This window comes from Gracilinanus agilis, chromosome 2 (genome assembly GCF_016433145.1).
Source record: "Gracilinanus agilis isolate LMUSP501 chromosome 2, AgileGrace, whole genome shotgun sequence".
NCBI classification, from domain to species: domain Eukaryota; kingdom Metazoa; phylum Chordata; class Mammalia; order Didelphimorphia; family Didelphidae; genus Gracilinanus; species Gracilinanus agilis.
In genome coordinates this window covers 193,296,734-193,318,480 of record NC_058131.1, presented here as the reverse complement: position 1 = coordinate 193,318,480, position 21,747 = coordinate 193,296,734, and the positions used below count along the sequence as shown (strand labels likewise).

Genomic DNA, 21,747 nt, shown 5'->3' with positions numbered 1-21,747 from the left:
GAAGGCAGAAGAGCAATAAAGACCAGGCAATGGGGGTTAAGTGACTTGCCTAGGGTCACACAGCTAGGAAATGTCTGAGGTCAGATTTGAACCCAGGATCTCCCCCATCTCTAGACATGGCTTTCAATCTACTGAGTCACCTAATTGCTCCTATATCATATTTTAAGATGACTTTTTGGGTTCAAAAATTCAGCCAGTTCCGACTATCTAACCATACAATTGTCTAGCCTAGATTTTTCCATCTTGTCAACAAGAATTGCATGAGAGATATTTGCCATATGCTTCGATAAAATCTTTGCAAAAAATATCTGCGGCATTCTCTTGATTTTACTAAGCAACCTTATCGAAAAAGGAAACATCTTTAGTCTAGCATGACCTGTTCTTGATAAAGCTATGTAAGTATTTGTAGATCAGTGCTTGCTTTTATAGACATTTGTTCACCATCCATTTAAAGACATGTTCTAGTAAAGAATGTTGCCTTGGTATATTCACCAGGGAGGTAAGTTACAGCACTGATATCAAACTCAAATAGAAACAGGGAACACTAAACTCTATGTAAACATTCCAGTGGGCCACATATTAACTTAGAAAACCACAAAATAAAATTGTCTATTTTATTGTGTTTTTATTTATTTTGTTAAGTATTTCCAAATTCCATTTTAATCTGTTTTGGGAAGCATTCAGTATATTGCTGGCCTCATGAGGCCTGTGGCCTGTGTTTCACACCTCTGCCTTAGAGAATAATAACAGTTGGCATTTCTCTAACTTTTTAAGATTTATAAAGCATTTCACATTCATTTTTTTCCTTTGTTCCTTACACTAACCCTGTTTTAGGTAAGTGTTGTGGGTCATAAAATAAACATTTTAAAGATAAGGAAATTAAATCTGAGAGATTATAGGATCATAGACTGAGATCTGGAAGAGACCTTAGAGACTCCCTAGTCCAGATTTATTATTTAACAGATTAGGACTCTGAGACCCAGAAGGTTAATTGATTTGCTCTGGGTTACACTGCTAAAAAAAATCTAAGATAGGATAATAATAATAATAATGACAACAATAACTAGCATTTAATTAGTGCTTTAAGGTTTGCAAAGACATTTACAAAAATTATCTCATTTTGTCCTCACAACAGTTACCCATGGGTGGGGGAGTACTAGGGGGTCAGAGTAAGTGCTATTACTATAACAATAGCAAGAACCCCCCCACAGCCTGAAGCTAGAGATATTATATTTTATTCATCCCTAATGCCCTTAAGGGGGATTGTCACTATTATTAGCTTTTATTATTTATTATTTCTATCATATTTATTATTTATTATCTTTATCTATCTCCTACTGATTGTGTTCCCTTTTTTTAGGAGGTCCCTTGGACCCCAATTCCATTTAGCCATTTAACAGTCAGATTAGCTTTTACAAAGAAATACTTCAAAAGTTTAACAAGTACCCCCACCCCAGGCCCCTCCATTGTGGCAGGGCATAATCCCACCCTGCAACACTTTAGTCCCTGGAGAGGGGAAGGAGATTAGGCTCACGGATTAACTCAGTTCCATCAAGTTCCAATTTCAAAGCTCTCTTTGGCCTCAGATCTCTGGCAAATTGGCTTCTCAGGACTTGCCTGCTGAGCTGGCAGCAATATCCAACCTGGAATCCTGCCTTGAAAGTTGTTATAGCTCAGAGTCTGGGATGTGGACTTCACCACCTGTTCTTAGAACTGAAAAGGATAAATAGAGCACATCAAAACCCATTTCTCAGGGCTAATAGGTAGTCCTTCCCTTCCCCCAGTTCAGTTTGAGGTGCCTGTCTTGTGGTTGAAGGGACTTTCGCCTCTCTGGATGCCACCAGAAAGAGGAGGAAAGACTATTCCAATCTGGTTATTTTAAAGATGTAGCTTATTTTTGCTACTTCGCTAAATGGTAGGAAATACAGAATGACTTTTCCCAGAAGTATATCCCAGGCATCATTCATGAGTACTTCCATATTGTGTGCTACTATAGGAATGAGTAATGCAAAGCATCATTACTCCATTTTATAGGCAAGTAAACTGGTGCAGACAGAGGTTAAGTGATGTGCCCAGGGTCTCACATCTAGTTAAGTAAATGACATCAGATTTGTACTCAGTTCTTCCTAATTGCACCACTCTATCCACTACATCATGATTTTAAGTGAGTTAAACAGGAGGCCACCCATCTATCTAAAATGACTCTAAGTAGTCAGCTATAATGGAGGAAGAAGAGTAGCAAGAGAGCACTCAGAATTCAGAGGAGATTAAAAAAAAATCTTACCTTCTGTCTTAGAATTAATGCTAAGTATTGGTCCAAGGCAGAAGAGCAAGAAGGGGTAGTCAAATGGGGTTAAATGACTCCTCAGAGGAGACATTTAACAAAAAAACCAATAACAGTGACAATAACAATAACAACAATAATAGCTAGCATTTATATAGTGCTTTTAGATTATTGAGCACTTCATAATTATTATATCATTTTATCCTCACAACAACTAAGGGAGATAAATGTTGTTATCCCTATTTTGTAGGTAAGGAAACTGAGGCAAAAATAATTTAAATGGCTTGCTCAGAGTTACACAGGTAGTAAGCATCTGAGGCCAGATTTTAACGCAAATGTTACTGACTTCAAATCCACTTCAACCCACACCTGCAGTAAGGAGGGAAAAAAAAAAGAAAGGAGGGGGGAAAAAAGTAGGGAATTAAAGGTTATGGGTCAAAGAAGGATAAGCCCAGGAAGCTCCTTTTGGGTTGGCAATTTCAAAAGTGCATTTTAATTACTCAATTATAATTTGGATATGACATTCCTAATAAACCTCTGTTATTTTAGAGTTGCTAATTTTGAGAGAGATTTAAAATTCATTTTTTAAAAATATAGTTTATAACTAGAGATTAGACAATTTTGAAAAGAACTATTAGTGCTTGATTTTAAAGAGAAGTATATCTAAATGCTAACATCAAAGGTATAGATGACCCATTTAAATTTTTGTTTTAATTAATTATACATAAGAATAAAAATAATCACACAAAATAACAGTATTCATACTTTGACATCCTTGCATTTTTATTCAATCTAGGAAGCTGTGAAAGGACTTTTATTCAGAAATAACAATAATGTATATATGTATGCTTGTACAGACATATATGTCATATGTTTGTGCACACGTGTGGCCACAAACAATGTGTTCTCATTTAACTATAACATAATAAAATACATATAGACACATGTACATGGATATATACATATACACATGTATGTATATTTATACATACTTTTTTTTGTGAGGTTCATGGTATGGACTTGTGATTTCATCAGTAAAAAGGACTGACTACTCATGAGAAATCCCCCTCATTTATGTAAATAGTAACTCCAGTGCTGGCCTCCTTGCTGTTCTACACTCAATCTCTGTAAGGTGAGGGGGTTGGCCAGTAGGACCAATAGGGGAATTGGAATCAGAGGCTGCTTATATTCTCAACTGTGGCAGATCACTTTAGATCTTCTCTTCACCTCTAGAAGAAGTTGGACTAGATAACTTCTATGATCCCATCCAGTTTTAAATCCCGTTACACACACATGACGCCATTCTTTGTAAAAAGATTGTATAGCTAACGTCTGCAAAATAATTAATAGATTACATAGCATTTTCCCTTCAAATTGCTTCGTAAGTTAGACAGTACAAGTATTACTGACCCCGTTTTACAAATAAGGAAATAGAGTCGGAGAAGATAAGTGATTTGTTCATACAGTAAATATTACATGCGGGACTAAAATCTAAGTCCAAAGCTTTTTCTACTACATTCCTATCTCTTCTCCTAAAACAAAAACAGGTCTTATAAAAGACATTGAAAATCTTAATGATGAAAGGCCTACCTAAAAGTTTTACAAGTTTAAAATATATCAGTCATGCTTTTGTACAATTAGCACAAAAATCCCACTCTAATAGATGGTTGAGAAAGAGAAATTATGCTCTGCTAATCTTAGTTTAAAGGGAAAAAAATCAGTTACAATGTATTTTAAAATCTTATAGTCAGCTTTTAATGAAGGAAAATGCTATGCTTCACTACAAATTTGGAAAATAATAAAAGGGGCAACATTAGGTTTGCAACAGGCCAAGGACCCCAGATTAAATGGTGGGGAACAGGGAGTTGGCTTTTGACTCAGCTGAATTGTTTCTGAGTGATGTCTGTTTTTGACACATGAAGTTACAAATGATCGTAAAAGTCAGAGCCAAGATTAAAGAGGAAAGAGAACAGAATATGAATTGTGGTTATGAATAGCTCTTTGTTAGTGAAACTGTCTTTGGGGCTGATGGATATAAAATCCCTTTTAGATTAAAATTTTTTTTTTCTAAAAAAAATTAATAGCTTTCTATTTGCAATCAGAGGAAGCCTATCTTGAGTGAAGCATCTACTTTACATTTAAAAATGAAAAGATTTTTTAAAAAATAAAAAATGTTCTGCATACAATAAATATTACTTAGGAGGAATAAGAAATCAGGTCTTGAATTAAATCTTTCTTATTCCAAGACTGGCTCACTAACATCTATACCATGGTTAAAGTCTCATTAATTGAATCTTCAAAGCCATATTATTCTAGGTGGCGGTGGTTTTCACTATGTTATTAATGTTGATAGCATGCATAACAGGTGGCTGGGTAGCTATCAATATAGACTATCTGAATGTAGGCAAACTAAACTGAATCCAGGGAAAGGCCGGGAGAAGTATCTGAAGGAATTGGGGAATGAGAAGAGCAGGTTTTGTCTCCCAATTGTCACTTTACTGTCTGTGTGTCTGGGGAGTCCCTGCTCACCTACAAAATGAAGAATAGATCCTCTCCAGAGTTTCTTTCAGTTCTAGATAATATGATCTCCAGTTTTAGGTTTAAAATTTGTGGTAGAGATGGATTTCTCAAGCTAACTCTTGTGGCAGTGGATAATTCTATTTAATTTGAGGCTCCTGGATTTGAGCACTGAGTAGAGAAGTCAAGTAAAAAAAATAATTGGGGGAACTAGATCCCACTTCTGATCCAGCAAAGCTTCTTTTTCTTTTTCCAATAAAGAATTTAGAGTTATCTAAGAGTCTTTTTGTTTATATAGGCAGACCAATATTCCTACTAGAAAGACTAGTTGGAGGGATTTGTAATAAAATATATAGCTTTTTTATAGACTTAAAAACTCATTTATGTATATTTTTAACATAAATAATTTACCTACCAAGCATATTCAAGATTTTCTACTATGTTTAATAGATATGACTTACTTTCGTTATTGGGTACTTTTGCCTTAATCTTTTCTTATTCTTCATGACCCCTTTTTCTGAGTTTTCTTATACTGAAGTGGTTTGCCATTTCCTTCTCCAGCTAATTTTGCAGATGAGGAAACTAAGGCAAACAGGGGTAAGTGACTTGCCCAGGGCCAAACAGCAAGTAAGTATCTGAAACTGGTTTTGAACTTAGGTCTCCCTGACTATAGACTCAGGGCTTTATCCATTGTGCCACTTATATTTTTTCATGATTTACCTAGTAAGCATATTACCTATGTCCTGTGCTGAAACCTCAAGGGGGGGGGGTCCCTTTTGAGTATAAGATAAAGTATAATCTTTTTAGTATGGCTCTTAACAACCTGGTTTAAGTCTCTTTTTCACTACTGCCTCACATGCCTTATGAAATCCAAGTGTATCTTGACCTATACTTTCTTGCCTTTTCTGCATTCACATAGGCTGCCTTCTTCCATTCCTGGAATGCATGCCCTATATATCTCTTCCTGTCAAGAACCTTGTTTTCCTTCAAAGCCTTGCTTAGGAGCCACATTCTCTCTTTTTTTTTTTTTTTTAAACCCTTGTACTTCGGTGTTTTGTCTCATAGGCGGAAGATTGGTAAGGGTGGGCAATGGGGGTCAAGTGACTTGCCCAGGGTCACACCACATTCTCTTTTGAAGTCTTTCCAAATTCCTCTCTCCAAGCTGAAAGTCACCTTATTGGCAGTATAAAGAGTCAGGAAGATCTAGGTTGACATCCTACCACAAACTGGCTCTGAGACGCTGGACAAATTATTTAACTTCTCCAAACCTTAGTTTTATTATCTTCAAAATGATGATAATAGTACCTATCTCATAGGTTGTTGTGAAACTCAAATGAGATAATATAAGTGAAATATGTGGAGACCTCATTCTCTATCCATCTCTCTCTGCCTCTCAATATCTATCTAGCTATCATCTATAACATGTTATATTAATATAAAATTATCAATAACAATTATTCAATGATGTTATTTATATAATAATCATAGAATATAAAATTAATAACATACTATGATAGTAATATACTGTCAATATAGTATTGGCATGCTATATATTAATAATATATTATTATTATATGTGATCTATATGAAATAATGCTCTGAGGTCTATAGATAATTCACTTATATTATTTCATGTGAGTCTCACAACAGCCTTGTGAGATAGGTACTATTATCATTGTTGTTTTTTTTAAACTATTATCTTCTGCATTAGAATCATTACTCTGTATTAGTTCCAAGGTAGAAGAGTGGTAAGAGTTGGGCAATGGGAGGTTAAGTGACTTACCCAGGGTCACACAGCTGGGAAGTATCTGAGGCCTGATTAGAACCCAGGACCTTCTGTCTCTAGATCTAGCTCTGAATCCACTGAGATACCCAGCTGCCCCTTATCATCTTTTAAATATTATATTTAATTTCTATTAAATTACTCACTATTGAACATAATAATAGTAATAGTTAAGACTGTTTTATCCTTCCACAAAATTTCTCATACCACATTGGTTCTTTCCTTTGTCCTTATTGCATTATTGGATCATAAATTTTGACATAGAAGAATCTCAGAACTCATTTAGTCCAACCCTTGTATTTTATAGATGAGGAAACTGAGGCCCAAAGAGATAAAGAAATATTTCCAAGGTCATTTGGGTAGTCAGTTATAGCGCTAGGATTTGAACCAGTGTGTTCTCTGATTCTAAATTCGGTGTTATTCCCAGTGTATCTTCCTGCCTCTCTTATCTTTTAATATTACTTATTAATATAGTTGATGTTGTTAAAATCTTAGTGAATTGATACATTTGGGATATGCTATATATTTTGTATCAGTTCATGCCGATACAAAGTTTAGAAAGGCATAATTATCTATAATATTCAACTCTGCCAGGTGTTGATCATATAAATGTGTGATACACGTTTTGCTCTCAGGGAGTTTACTACTCTTAAGTATAAGGGATAAGCACACAAATCATTATGATAGAAAGGAAAGAGGTATTAATGTATAGGAGAGATCTAGGCAGAGTATTATTTCCTTATAACCCCTTGCATTTGAAGTGAGGAGAAAGCATTTTTTTTGGAAGGAAAATGGAACTTAGGAAAGGCATCATAGATAAGGTGGAATTTGAGTCAGCCCTTGAAAGTAGGAAGGACTTATTATAATGACCCTGCCATAAGCTATATTTTCTTTGAGATAGACCTATGTCATTCCCCATCTTTATTTCTCTAGATCTTAGCATAGATCATTGAGCATTTTGAGTTAGACTCTAAGTACGACATTATCTTCTGTTCCACCTCAAGACCTAGATATATGAAGATTCATTGACTCAAATAGAGCCTGAAGTCAGGAGACTTGTTATGTGACTTTGGGCAAGTCACTTAAAAAATTACTCTTCCTCAATTTCCCAAACTGTAAAATAAGGATGATAACAATAACATCTACCTCCTGTGGTGGCTGTGAAAATCAAATAAGATAAATTTTGGAAAAGACTTAGCATAATACCTGGCATATGTTAGGCACTTAATGAATATTTGTTTGTTTCCTCCCTCCCTCCCTCTTTCTTTTCCTTGCTTCCTTGCTTCCTTGCTTCCTTGCTTCCTTGCTTCCTTGCTTCCTTGCTTCCTTGCTTCCTTGCTTCCTTGCTTCCTTCCTTCTTTCCTTCCTTCTTTCCTTCCTTCTTTCCTTCCTTCCTTTCTACCCTCCCTTCCTTCCTATTTGCTTGCCACTGAGGTTACTATACTAGCACTTATAGGGAACAGAAAGTTGAGTTTAGCATCAGTAAGACCTCAGTTAATATTACTCCTAATAGCTACTTGCTTTCTGATCCTGGACAATCCACTTAAATTCTCCATGCCTCTGGAAATTCTTTAGGATTTGTCTACCAAGTCATAGAGAGGTTTTGATCAGCATTATTTAGAAATGCTATTCCCATAGCAGGAGTTCCCTATACTAATGATTGCCCAGATCTTCCTCACCTTTGGTATTTGAAGAGATTTTATACAGTATTTCAGAGAGAGTTTAACCTGTTTCCTCTTATTGATGAGAAGACTTTCTGCAAGGGGTGGAGGAAAAAACATTTTTTCTTGGGTATGAGTGCTAATAGGTTCTCCTGTGTTCAGAGTGCATTCACTACATATACCTTGAAAAAGAATTACTTGAAATACTAAACCCCTTCTGTTTATTCCATCATGTTTCACTATCAGTGGCCACACATTTCAGTATAATCTGAAAAATTTGAAGCATTTGAAGAGATGTCATATGGAAGAATTGTTAGACTTGTTCTGTTTGGCTGAAAGGGCAGAGTTTGAAGTAGAGGGGCAAGATTCATAAAGACAGATCATGGCTGGATTAGAGCTGTTCAAAACTGGAATGAGTTTCCTTAAAAGGCAATGCATTTCCCATTCATGTGGGTGTAATGGGGGTAATTTGAGGAAAGGTGTGTGGTATAAGGGAATTTGAAAGGAGGTTGTCAGAGACTTGCTAAGTGAGTAATCTAGGTTACAGGTAGGCTGGGATTAAGGAGATTCAGGATATAATAGGACTGAAGTCAGGAGTATAACACAGAAGGGAAACAGAAATCTTCAGGGAGAGGAGAAATTAAACTAAACAGACAAACAGCAGGCTTTACAGACTGGGACTTAGACTCAAACACAGGCTGAGGGAAATAGGCTAAACTGAAATTAACAAACAGGGTTTAGATAATTTCACAGGAAGGGACTTGTTTTGAATTTACACCTTCCTTCAAGATGGATACCCCGGCTTCCTTTCAAACCCAGAGTATGTTGGTTCTTTCCCTCTTTTTCCCTCTCTTAATAACTAACAGACAAATTATACTAATAGGTCTGTTGAAACACAAAAGGGTTTATTATCTTTAAAGGAAGATTTGTTGGGAAAGTGGATCAAAGGAAAGCCCTAACAGTTGTCTCAGGAACCTCAGGTGGGGGAAGGGAGGCAAAGATGGAATCTGAGTAAGGACCAGCCTTTAACTCAACTTACAAAATAAATGATGACTGACTAGTTTCTTTATATCTAATATTGTCAAATAACAATTAACCCTTCACAGATTTGAACTCCTCTCTAATTACTCTCCTTATTAACTCCACAGACATATAAGGTAAGGGAGGGAAGGTAGGAAATAATATTAGGGAAGGAAGATATAAAGGGTTTATCCAAAATAACAATTTCTTAAGTAAATATTTCAAAGCTAGGCTAAATTTCAATACTACAGATAGGTAAGGAAGCAGCTCAGTTGGTTAGACAACCTCTCTCCACAGGAGACTCAAACCAACTGCCTATTTCCCTCAAGATTCCAAACTCCTAACTGCTTTAGAACTCAGCCAAAGCTTGAAAAAACTATATGACCCCCTCTCTCTATACTACAAATGCCCCTTTTCTTTTCAAAATGTGCAACTAGCACCATTTTAATACTTACTAAAGTCTAAGGGATTACTACTCTTATACTAAGCTAAATTCTTACTAAGCTCTTATCCCTAACTAAGTTTGCAAAATAATAAAAGGTTGCTATCTCCTAAACTATGCTACCACTAAACTAAGCTAAAACTAAGACGGGTTAAGGTAAAACATAGGAGAGGAATGGGGATTTCAGTTTTTCAAAAAAAAACTTTGAACAGAAAGGAAAACAAATTACATTTTAAACATTCACACATATTCTTAAGGCTAATTTTTGCTAACTAGAACAAAGTAATGCATCCTATCTAGGCATCTACCTAATTTTATGAACTAATCAGATAATATTAACTAAGAAAGTTTTGCAAATATTTTTTGCAAATAAGCTTCTAAATTCTAGTTCTCTTGCTAAAGTTAGTGTATGAATAGGTTAGTACACTTATGCCTATGTTAGACATGTTAGTAATAATAAGAAAGCCTATATTTTTGTAAGTCTATTGGTTAAACCATAGACCTTTGCTATGTACAATATTTACAAAGAAAACTTTAGAAAATCTTTCCCTGTACTAACTTACTAAATTAACTAAACTGTCCCTGTGTGTTAGTAAAACTTATTGCTAATGGTTAGTAAGCAAAATTACATATGTACATGACATGTCAGGTGATTTGAGTAGAACGGTGTCTGTACCAAAAGGAAAATTGTGCTAAGGCAGACAAACTTCTCTCCTAAGTGTAAGTTTATGTTTCACATGTAGATGTGAAGTCAGAAAATGTTCTATGTGTTGTCTAGTATGACCTTTCTGTGTAATGAATTGTTACATACTTACTCCACCGGAATTCTTCTGCAAAGTGTATGTACTGTGTGGATGGAATCTAAAGTGTTGGATGCAGTGAGAATTCTGTTGGATGTAAGTTATGTTTTTCAAATACATGGGTCCAATGCTGTTCCGATGCTCCTCTTCACAGTGTGGTTTGTTGTCCCATACACCGATTGTGTATTTGATCACGGATGTTTTTTGTAGTCCTCAGGTTTGCTGTCCTTGTGATGATCTGCGAAGTCAGCAACGCCTCACTTGTGTCGTTTGATGTTACCCACGTGCTTGTCAACTTGCATGGAACTGATGTTCTGTTGTGTTGACTTGTGTCATTTGATGTACCCGCGCTTGTCAATTTGCACTGGAACTGATGTTCTGTTGTGTTGACTTGTGTCGTTTGATGTACCAGCGCTTGTCATCTTGCTCTGGAACTGATGTTCTGTTGTGTTGACTTGTGTCATTTGATGTACCAGCGCTTGTCAATTTGCACTGGAACTGATGTTCTGTTGTGTTGACTTGTGTCATTTGATGTACCCACGCTTGTCAATTTGCACTGGAACTGATGTTCTATTGTGTTGACTTGTGTCGTTTGATGTACCAGCGCTTGTCATCTTGCTCTGGAACTGATGTTCTGGTGTGTTGACTTGTGTCAGGAACAAAGTTCAAATGTCTATGAAACGTGATTAATCTTTTCTTCTTTTTGTTGTTGTTGTTGTTGTTTAATAAAGATAATTACAGATAACAAAAGAGTTCGTGATAAAGTCTTTTGTGCTTTCATTTATTTGTCTGTGTCAATGTCTAGGTCTTGGATTGATTGCAAATCAAATGTTGTGTCTTCTTCTGCCATTGATTCTTTTTCATTGTCATAATGGTTTACAGATGATTCTTCTAAGATGTAATTGCGATTGGGATAATCTTTTGAGTGTAAAATTTGGTGTAATATCTGATTGTTCAGTGGTTCTTGGTCTATTTGTGGTTCTGATTCATGCTCTGATTGTTGTTCTAATAGCTGCTCTGGTTCTATGGTCTCGTGTATAGGCTGTGGACTTTCTAAGGATTTATTTGATTGATTGGTTGGTGCTAATTGATCTTTTTGCTGTATAATAACTTGGTCTTGTGGTTGTTGTTGGGGCATGTCTTTTGCTGGCTTGACATGAGTACATGGAAGCAAGGATCAATTCTAAATAATCAATTTTTTTTTTTTTTTTTTTTTTTTTACAAATTGAAGTTATTATCAACCCAATATCGCGTATGGTCATTTGTATCTAAACCAGAACTTCCTTTAGCACCATTAGGCAAGTTCAGTTTAGAATCAAGATTACAGAAAGCAGGCTTAAAGAGCATTCTCTCATTGAGAGCTTGTAAGTCATTGTCATTATTGCAGATTCCATGTTGGCTTTCATTAAGGGCTTCAGAAATGGAAGTTTGATTTGATTTATCTTCCACTCTGTTCTTTAAAGAACTGTCAAATCTCAAATCAGCAATCTTTCCTTCAGTAGTCTCTGGGATTGTATGATAGTTAGATTGTGTTCCCTTCAACCCTTCGGGTACAACTACTGATTCAAAAGCTGACTGATGTTCCCTATTTTGCCCTACTGTTTTTGTGACTGACATTAGATGATTTTTGTTATCAATCACAGCAACAGTCTCATTGATGTTATGCTCAGCCACACTGATTGTAGAAGACAGCAACTGTTCCCTATCTCTTCCCCAAAGTTTAGGATGAAATTCTGTAGCTAAGGGGTTGAGAAAGGTAGATTTTGACTTTCCTACACTGCTGCTATCATCTCTTAAATCAGTGGGTCGTTTCTTTAAAATCAAGTTCTTGCCAACATCTAGACTTTTTTGCTCTTTAACCTCTAACTGTGACATTGTGTCTAAAGCAATTGAATGGGAAAGAACTGTTGCATCTAATTCCCCCGAGGTTACTGAAAGTGTTCCTTTCTGGAAACTTTGTAAATCCTTGACATAATGTTCTTTGCCCAAGTTGCCCCTTTGTTTTTGACTTGGAATAAAGAGAGGAATTTGAGGTTTTGATGTCTTTGAACAAGATTGCAAGCTTTTGTCAGTGCTTGTATGATCCTTATTCTTCTCATTCAATGTTTCTGTTATGGAATGAGAAAGCTGATCCCTTATATAATTATCCTCACTATTGCCATATATTTCTCTGCGCATCTGCATTATTTCTTCCCATTGTTGATTATCTACTGCAGCCATATCTTGATATTCTGTGTAGCTTGCTTTAAACACCTGTTTTGTTTTGCCCAGTTTTTCGATATTATTTTTCTCAAGCTACGCACTCTCACACCCAAATTATAATGATTAGATCTTTTTAAATTAGGAACCTCCATTCGTAGTGACTTTGGCTTTGTTCCCATTTGTATATCTCTCTCCATATCATCTAACGAAGGTGTTTGACTGTACTTTTTGCATGTGTGATTACAGCAAGTATCCTCATGTTTTTCTTCATAAAGCCTTTTTGATTCATTATTCCTAGCCCATTTTGAATTATAAAATGTCTTTCTATTATCTCTTTGATTATTGGGTTTTGAAAAATCTATTTGTTGCTTATATCTACAAAAACGAAACCAAGTCATCAGGATGGAGAGAAGATTCCTGCTCAGGTATAGGTCAGACTCAATGATCCTTCTGAGGCAACAATTAATACTTGTGACATGATTCTTTCCTTTGGGTGGAGGTTGAGGGGCAACTTTTGTGCAGAGGCAAAGGAGACCTTACTCTTCTAAGGAAAATTCCTTATAATCTTCCAGATACAAAAGGGAAGAGTTAGGTGACATGCCTAATGGATGAATACCAATGAGGTTATTAAGTCAATGCTGATATTATCTCTGAGTCAGAGGAATCAGATATTTCCATGTTTGAATAGATCAGCTGCAATGAGAACTAAAGGAAATATTGTTCTCTGAGCCAATAAAATTAATTTTATTTGTATAAGCTGTCCCTTTCCCTTTTTAATCAGTTCTGCTATTTAGATGGCAAAAATATATAATCTTAGAGACTCATTTGACTGCTTTAATTTTTCAGGTTTTAAGAATATTTTGTTGTTTTTTAAATGAATGCCCTGGGGGGTGGGGTGGAAGGACGATTCAGCTAGGTGACATAGTCAATAAAGCCCTGGGCCTGGAGTCAGGGGGACTCCTATTCCTGAGTTCAAATCTCAGACTCTTACTATTTGACCCTGGGCCAGTCACTTAATTCTGTTTGCCTCAATTTCCTCATTTGTGAAACAAATTGGAAATAGCCTCAGTTTCCTCATTTGTAAACCAAGTTGGAAATAGCAGACCACTCTAGTATCTTTGCAAGAAAACCCCAAATGGGGTCATGAGGAGTCATACATAACTAAAATATCTGAATAACAATTTTTTAAATCATGATTAATGTAAAAAAGCCTGAAGAACACAGTATCAAAATACCAATATGAAATGATGCAAAATGAGATTAACAGAACCAGAATTATATATGTAGTGTGTTCATTAAACACAAGTTGTTTAGCCATTCCATAATTGATGCACATTTACTTTATTTCCAGTTCTTTGCTGCCCCCCAAATCCTGCTAAAATACTTTGGAGTATCCATGAATTTTTGTTTCAGAGAATTAAAAAAATTAATGATTTTTTACAACTCTCAATAAGAGATAAGGAAACTGAAGCGAATATTCTTCAATTCAAGGCAGACTAACTCTGTGTGTGTGTGTGTGTGTGTGTGTGTGTGTGTGTTTTGACAGATATTGAAAATGTCAAGCCAATGAACTTTGGAGCCATCATCATTAATATTTATATTTGTTCTGGCACTTTAACCAGAATATTCAGAAGAAAAGATTATGTAATTTGTAAGGAAGAAATTTGATATATTTTTCTATTCTCTTTCCTCTTCTAGTAGTTCATGGATAGGCACCTAGTAGATGCATACAGATTATCCATTGGTTCCGTCTGTCTTTCTTATTCTAATCTGTCTCCTATGCAGCTTCTCTTCAGCTTCCATAGACTCAGTATTATGTTAATTTGTACTTTTTGTTTCTTTGTAAATATATTTCCAGGTGTTCATGTGAAGGACTTTTCTCTCCATAAAGAGTGTAAACCCCCTGAAGGCAGGGACTATGTCTTCTTTTTCTTTTGTGCTTCTCATTCCTTTCCAAATGGTATGTACTCTATAGATCTGAATGACTTAAAAGACCTAGAATAGCCCCATGGCAAGCCTTTTCTGAGCCTTTGAAAGCACCTTTTAGGAACTGTATGCCAGTTTCTTCCAAATGCTAATCCTGAGATCCATATTTCCATTCTTTCCCCTTTTAAGATCCATGTTTGTCTCCTCTACCTGCATTCCATGTAGACCTATATGGGAAGGATGACTGCCTTTTGGCAAACAAATCAACATGCATTTTTCCAGTGAGTCCTATATTTCAACAGCATGTAATGTTATCTTCCCCCAGATTTTTTCTATTCCCACTCTCCATTATATGTCTTCCCAATCCAGCTCCTGTATCTTACTGCCTGGGAAGGAATTCAGTCTCCCCCTTCTGTACTGGTGCCTCATGGATTTTCTTTCTCAACACTAGCCCAATTTTATTAGTCATATATTTATTTTCTGATATACTTTTCTTTTTCCTAGCTCCTCATTTGTTATGTGCATCAGCCTTTTCACAGCTCAGTGCACTTTTTCATTGCCTTTTGAGTTATACTTATTCAGACAATGGCTTAAAGCTATACAGATAGATAGAAAAAAAATCCTGCTGGAAGGGACACCATTTTTAAAAGCATTCTATGTTATTTTTAGGATAGCAAAGAAAAAAAACTCCACAAATTAGAGATGATTGTAGACTACTTTTGGAGGGAAAAAAAAGAAAGGGAAAAATGTCCAAAATCAATGAATCGTGTATTTGTCTGTTCTCTCATTTCTATAAATCATTACAAAATGTTTTTTGTACATATCAAATTAATGTATCCACAGTGAAAACCCAAGAAACACTTAGTATAGGCTGTTACAGATTTTCCTTGATTTGTTTTTTATAGCAGACACATCATCATGATTAAACACCTAAATGAAAGGTATAGAGAAAATCTGATCCTGATTTTTATCGTTTTGAAAAACAATAAAGGAAGTTGATTTAATTGAATAAGATGAGTACTTGAAGCTTGTCCACAGGGAAATTGTGTGGAAATACATAAAAATTATGCAGTATTCCTAGAGACGTGACAGTGGAGGTAAGTTGTTCATTGATATGCTATGTTGACTCCAAGTGCAGTATAACAGTAAGGAATATATGTTCACCTAAAGTCTGGGGCACTGAAGCCAACATCATGGCAGTGGGAGCATAATATTTGCCTTCCTAGATTTCTAGTGGTTGTGACATTTGTGCACAGCTGTCTAAATGTATCATTTCAAGCTTTGTCAAACACCCTATCACTTGGAAGCAGGTGGCGGCTCCTCAACCCTCTCTCATTCTCCAATCAAAATTTATGACTTTACCTTTTCTGCTGGGGCCTGGGATTAGGTGATATGCAATAATTCCTCCCTTTTCTCTGTCCCCAGGAACCTCTTATTGCTGCCCAGCATTTGTTAAAACAATCTGTGAATGCCATTTTTTGCAATTCAATCCTAGGGGGCTCTGTTGTTCTTTGGATCATGGCTCAAGTTTTTTCAAAGAGCCTTGTGGATGATGCTTTCCAGGTTTCTGAGTTGCCTTAGGAATAACACGGACTCCTAAGTCTTTAGTCATGACATTATGGCACCTAATAGAGATTTAGAGTTAAATCGTAGGCCTATCCAGAGGCATCTCTTGTTAGTAGGATCTTTGCAACTTAGGTGCTTGAATAACGTTACTGGAGAGTAGAGAATAGAAAGGAATCTATCTATGAGAAGTCCAAACATTTTGCTAACTTTAACTTGTAAATAGTAAATCTTAGTGATTTAGTGCTAGAAAGTACCATAGAGATCATGTAGTCCAACAGTCCAACACTGACATTTTATGGACGAGAAAACTGGATCCCAGAGAAATGAAGTTATTTGTCTAAGGTAACACAGGTAATAAATGCTAGAGTCAGGATTCAATTTTTCAGAATTCAAATAGAATATTTAACTAAAAAATTTGTTTGCTGTTCTTAAGTTGACATATCAACAGTCAAACATGAAGCTGTGAACCTTTGTTATATACAGCTCTTTTAGAGTATGTAACAAATACAATACATTTGTTCCAAAGGTACCCTACTTGTCTTCTTCATCTGAATTTCCTTCTGTACTCTTCTTTTTTCTGTTTCATATGATGCTATTCTATTTCCATTTTTGTTAATGTGATCATTTTTTTTAACGTTCTTTGGTTGTTTCACTTGTGTCTGACTCTTTGTGACTCCATTTGGAGTTTTCGTGGCAAAGATAGTGAAATGATTTGGCATTTCTTTCTAAAGCCCATTTTACAGATGAAGAAATTGAAGTAAACAGTTTAGTGAGCTGCCCAGTGTCACACAGCTAGTGTCTCAGGCCTAATTTGAACTAAGGTTTTCTTGACTCTGGGCCCTCACTCTATCCCCTGAGCCACCTAGCTGTCCTTTACATGTATATTTTGATATACATTTCTCTTATTTTTAGTGATTTCAAGCATTTTTTCAATATGATTATTTATAGCTTACATTTATTCTTTGGAAAACAACCAGTTCATGTCCTTTGAACATTTATCTCTTGAGAAATAAAGTTTTGAACCCATTTAAACCAACTCCTTATGTATTTTAGTTGTGAGATCTTTATTAGAAAACTTGTTGCACCTATTTAACATGAAGTAACTGTTCTCCCAATTTTAATTACACTGATTTCTGTATTAAACCTTTTCAATTTAATATAATTGAACAGTGGTTTTTTTTTTTTTTTTACTTTTCACAAGGACATACTTTTTACAAAAGTATCTCCTTACTGATCCTCCAATTTATTTATGATTTGATCTCTATTATCAAGGTCATGTAAATGTTTGGAGCTTATTGTGGCTCATGATGTGAAATTATGGTCCAAACCAGGAATTCTTGATCTTTTTGAGTCACTAAGTTCTAGTTTCTTGAAGCATGCAGAAAAAGTAGCAAGGGATAGGCAATTGAGGTTAAGTGACTCACCCAGGGTCACACAGCTAGGGAGTACCTGGGGCAACATTGAAACCAGAACCTTTTGTCTCCAGGCCTGACTTTCTATTCACAGTGCCACCTTGCTGCCCCCCACCCAATAATGTTTTAAAATATAAACATAAGTACAAAGCTAAATTTTAGTTAGAGGGTAATAAAAATAAGGATATAATCTTTTAAAATCTTTGTCCTTTTCAAGTTCATAAGTTGCCTGACATTTATCCCCCAAATTTGGCAATTCTTGGATTCCAAGTTGATAATGCTTTGATAACACCAATTTCTCCCAGATCGAATCATTGTCTCACTATTTAGGGTATTTTGTTTATCGAATATTCTGTTCCTATAATTGTTATCTTCTAGGTCTTATAACCTGACCTGTTGCTTTGATCAACTTTTCTATTTTTTAAACAGTTCTACTTAAGTTTGGGTGATTATTTCTTTGTAAATATAGTTGAGATCTTATGTTGTTAAGACCCCTCTTTCTCTCTCTTTTTTCATTATTTCTTTCTATATCTTTTTGTTATTTCAGATGAATTTTATTTTCCTTCCTCACTCCCAACCCCCACTTTCTCTAAGATTTCACTCTGGAACCTTGATTGGTACTAAATAAGTGAATTAAATTTGGTAGGATTGTTATTTTTGTTTTATTGGCGTGGCCTAACTATAAGCACTCAATCTCCAATTATTTAGACCTATCTTTATTTCTGTAAAGAGTATTTTGTAGCTATATTCATATATTTTCTATGTGTGCTTTGGCAGATGGACTACTAAATATTCTGTATTTTAAAGTTAATTTCTTTTTCAGTCTCTTAGCATTTTAACCTTTGTTTAAAACAGTTCTTGCATTTAAAGAGTCTGAAAGTATTATTTTTCTTATTGCAAATGGGATTTTGTAAATGTACTGACTTTTTTTTTAGTTGCCCTCAGTCTAGTTTCTTCATAAATAGTTTTCCCAAAAGTACTTTTTATAATATTTACAAAACTCTTCAGCAATACTGTTAACAGTAATACTTCAAATATAATAACTTAAGAAGTATGTTGACAAAGGAAAATTCAATACCTCAATTCTGAGTCATTACTCTTGGGAATCAGAGTATGTGCTCCACAGTATTTATTGTTACTAAGGTTGCTAAGATTTTATATCATCATAGAAATCCTTATCAGAATATTTAATCTATATTAATTCATATTTCTATTTACATGATAAATACAAAACTTAGAGATAATAAGCTAATTATGCTTGATCATTTTTCAAAAAAATTATTCGACTACTCAGTTCAGTACTTTGGCTACTCTTAAAAAACTGAAAGTTTCCTCAATTTATTTCAGTCAATTGAATATTTTCTCATGAATATTTTTCATATGTTTTAGAAAAAATACTTTTTGATGTGTTTTGCAGACTTAGGACCAACAAAAAGTTATTTCGAATAACACAAATACAAAATGTATGGAAACACTTGAATAGAGCTACATGTTTGCTGAAAGATTTCAAGCCTCTGCTTTCTTTTTCTTTTCTTTTTTTTTGCTAGATTTAGTGTATAATTAGAGACAGATTGATGAAATCATTGGAGAGCTGACCTCAGAGTTAGAAGGGCCTGGGTTTAATTCTTGCCCTGTCAATGCTGGCTTTATGACCCTGGCAAAGTTAGTTAATCCCTCAGTGCCCCAGATAAACATTTAAGATTGAAAGCTACTGATCAATTGATGCATATGCAATGGTATAGTTTCTTCACTGAAAGCACCCTCTATTAATGAAATCATAGGTCTAGAGTCAGGAAGACTCATCTTCCTGAGTTCCAATCTGACCTTAGACGCTAGCTGTGTGACCCTGGGCAAATCACTTAACCCTGTTTTCCTTCCTTTCCTCATCTGTAAAATGAGCTGGAGAAGGAAATGGCAAAACACTACAGTATCTTTCCCAAGAAAACCCCAAGGGGGCAGCTCAGTGGATTGAGAGCCAGACCTAGAGATGGGAGGTCCTAGCTTCAAATCTGGCCTCAGATACTTCCCCGCTTTGTGACCCTGGGCAAGTCACTTAAACCCCATGCTTAGCCCCTACCACTCTTCTGCCTTGGAGCCAATACACAGTATTGACTGCAAGATGGAAGGTAAGGGTTTAAAAAAAAAAACAAAAAAACCCAAATAAGGTCATGAAAGAGTCAGAGATGAGTGGTACAATTAAAAAAAAAACCACAAGTGTTTTCTTGGGAAAAGAAGAGCTTGCATGATAGATTGCAATATGATAATTCACAAGACATTTTTTGCACTTAATTTATAGGTAACTTCGAACTATTCTCGGAAGTATTCAGACAATTGCCACACTTAAGTACTCTAAAATCAACTTTTGCTTTATTTGTCACCAAGCAATGCTATTCCTTTGATGCCACATCTATCTGACTTACCCTTTGAGGAGGTGAAAGGAAAGAGAGCTAAACTATGTTGCCCAACTTGCTACCAGATCCTATCCTTACTTAAGTCAAGTTTTTCCTTACTTAAGTCAAAAAACCCCATCTATATTTGTTTTAAGATTTAAAGATTTAAAGAAACAAATGCTCACGGAGCTAAAAATTGCATTGTCTTATTCTACCAGCAACTAAATCTTGTTTCAATGAATGTTATCGCAAGTAGGAAACTAATACTAAAAGAAATCTTGCTAGACAGGTTCAATAGAAACTGGGACTTTTTTTGTGTATGTTTTTAAAATAAACTCACAAAAATCACAGAGTTGAAATAGATCTGAGCAAGTTTAACCTCTACTTGACCAGGAACACCCTTTATAAAGTCCCTGACTCAATAGTCATCCAAAGTCCAATTGAAAGCTTCCAGTGGAGAAGAAGCCTACCACTTATTGAAGCATTTTGGTTTTGAACAGGTTTTATTATAAGGAAAATTTTTGTTTCATTAAACTTGAATCTTTGTCTCTGCATTTCTTTCTTTATCTCTCACTCTCTGCATCTGCTGTTCACTACACTTGGTTTTATTCCTTGAGGCCAAGGAGAAGACAAATTCATAGCTCCATCAACAGTATTTTAGTGTACTTATCTTTACATAGGCTTTCTAAAATACTCTTTTTATTTTTTTGTTATTTCTGACATTTTGCTAGGTAATAAAAATTTCCTTGCTGGTGAGTTAAGAGTTTTGATTTACTTATAATTTTATTGAATTGGATTCATCTTTCCTATGGTTGTTAATAGTTTTCAGCTCTTTAGAGAACTACTTATTTATATCTTTTGGATAAGTGTATCCATTAGAGAATGGATTTTGGTCTTATATCCTTATACTGATTCCAGATTTTGGAGATGGACTCTTGTAATAAAACATTTAAATCATTATATTTTCCCAGTCTGTGCTCCTTATTGCAGCTGCCTTGATTTTGCTTGTGTAAAAAAGCTTTTCCATTTCATGTAATCAAAATTTATTTTCTTCTTTTATGATCTATTCTGTTACTTTTTTTGCCAAGAATTCTCCCTCAAGCCATAGTCCTAAAGGGAATCTACTCTTGCTTTCTTCCTATTTGTTTAATGTTATGACCTTTTGTATTTAGTTTGAATATCATTTTTGAGCTTACTGTGATATGGTGTAAGGTCTTGGTCTAAACTTAATTTCCTCAAACTGCTTTCTAATTTTTTAGTAGTTATTTTTAAAAAAAGAAAGAGTTTTTATTTAAACTTAAAATTTCTAATAATTTTAAGTTTTCAAGTTTATTAAATGCCATATTATTATATTTAATAATTTTTATTCTTGTTTATCTAGTCTATACCACCACTATACTTTTTAAAATTAATAGTTGGATCAGCATGGCACTAAATATGTAAATTAATTTAGGTGGCATCTTTTAATAGTTATATTAGCATATCCTAACCATGAATAATGAATATTCTTCTAATTATTTAAATAATTATTCTTTTCAAAAGATTTTGTTACTATGTAGGTAAGTATTGTGTGTTTGGGGATATAGGCTTCCAGATATTATACACATTTTACACTATTTTAGTTGGGTTTCCTTATCACAATTTCTCCCTTAATTTTGTTAATGTATAGAATTGTTAACTATTTTTGTAGGCCAAATTTTTATAATATTGTTTTACTAATTATATTAATCACCTCAGTTAGTTT

The 21,747-nt window shown here is 34.9% G+C and overlaps 1 protein-coding gene across 1 annotated transcript in view; it reads left to right on the top strand.

Moving 5' to 3' along the window:
- The window catches only part of ARHGEF10 (Rho guanine nucleotide exchange factor 10), a 249,896-nt gene that overhangs the window by 44,283 nt on the left and 183,866 nt on the right, over positions 1 to 21,747 (top strand). Inside the window, exon 3 of the mRNA XM_044663602.1 lies at positions 5,363 to 5,398. Coding sequence (XP_044519537.1) covers positions 5,363 to 5,398 — 36 coding nt within the window. The remainder of the gene's footprint in view (positions 1 to 5,362; positions 5,399 to 21,747) is intronic.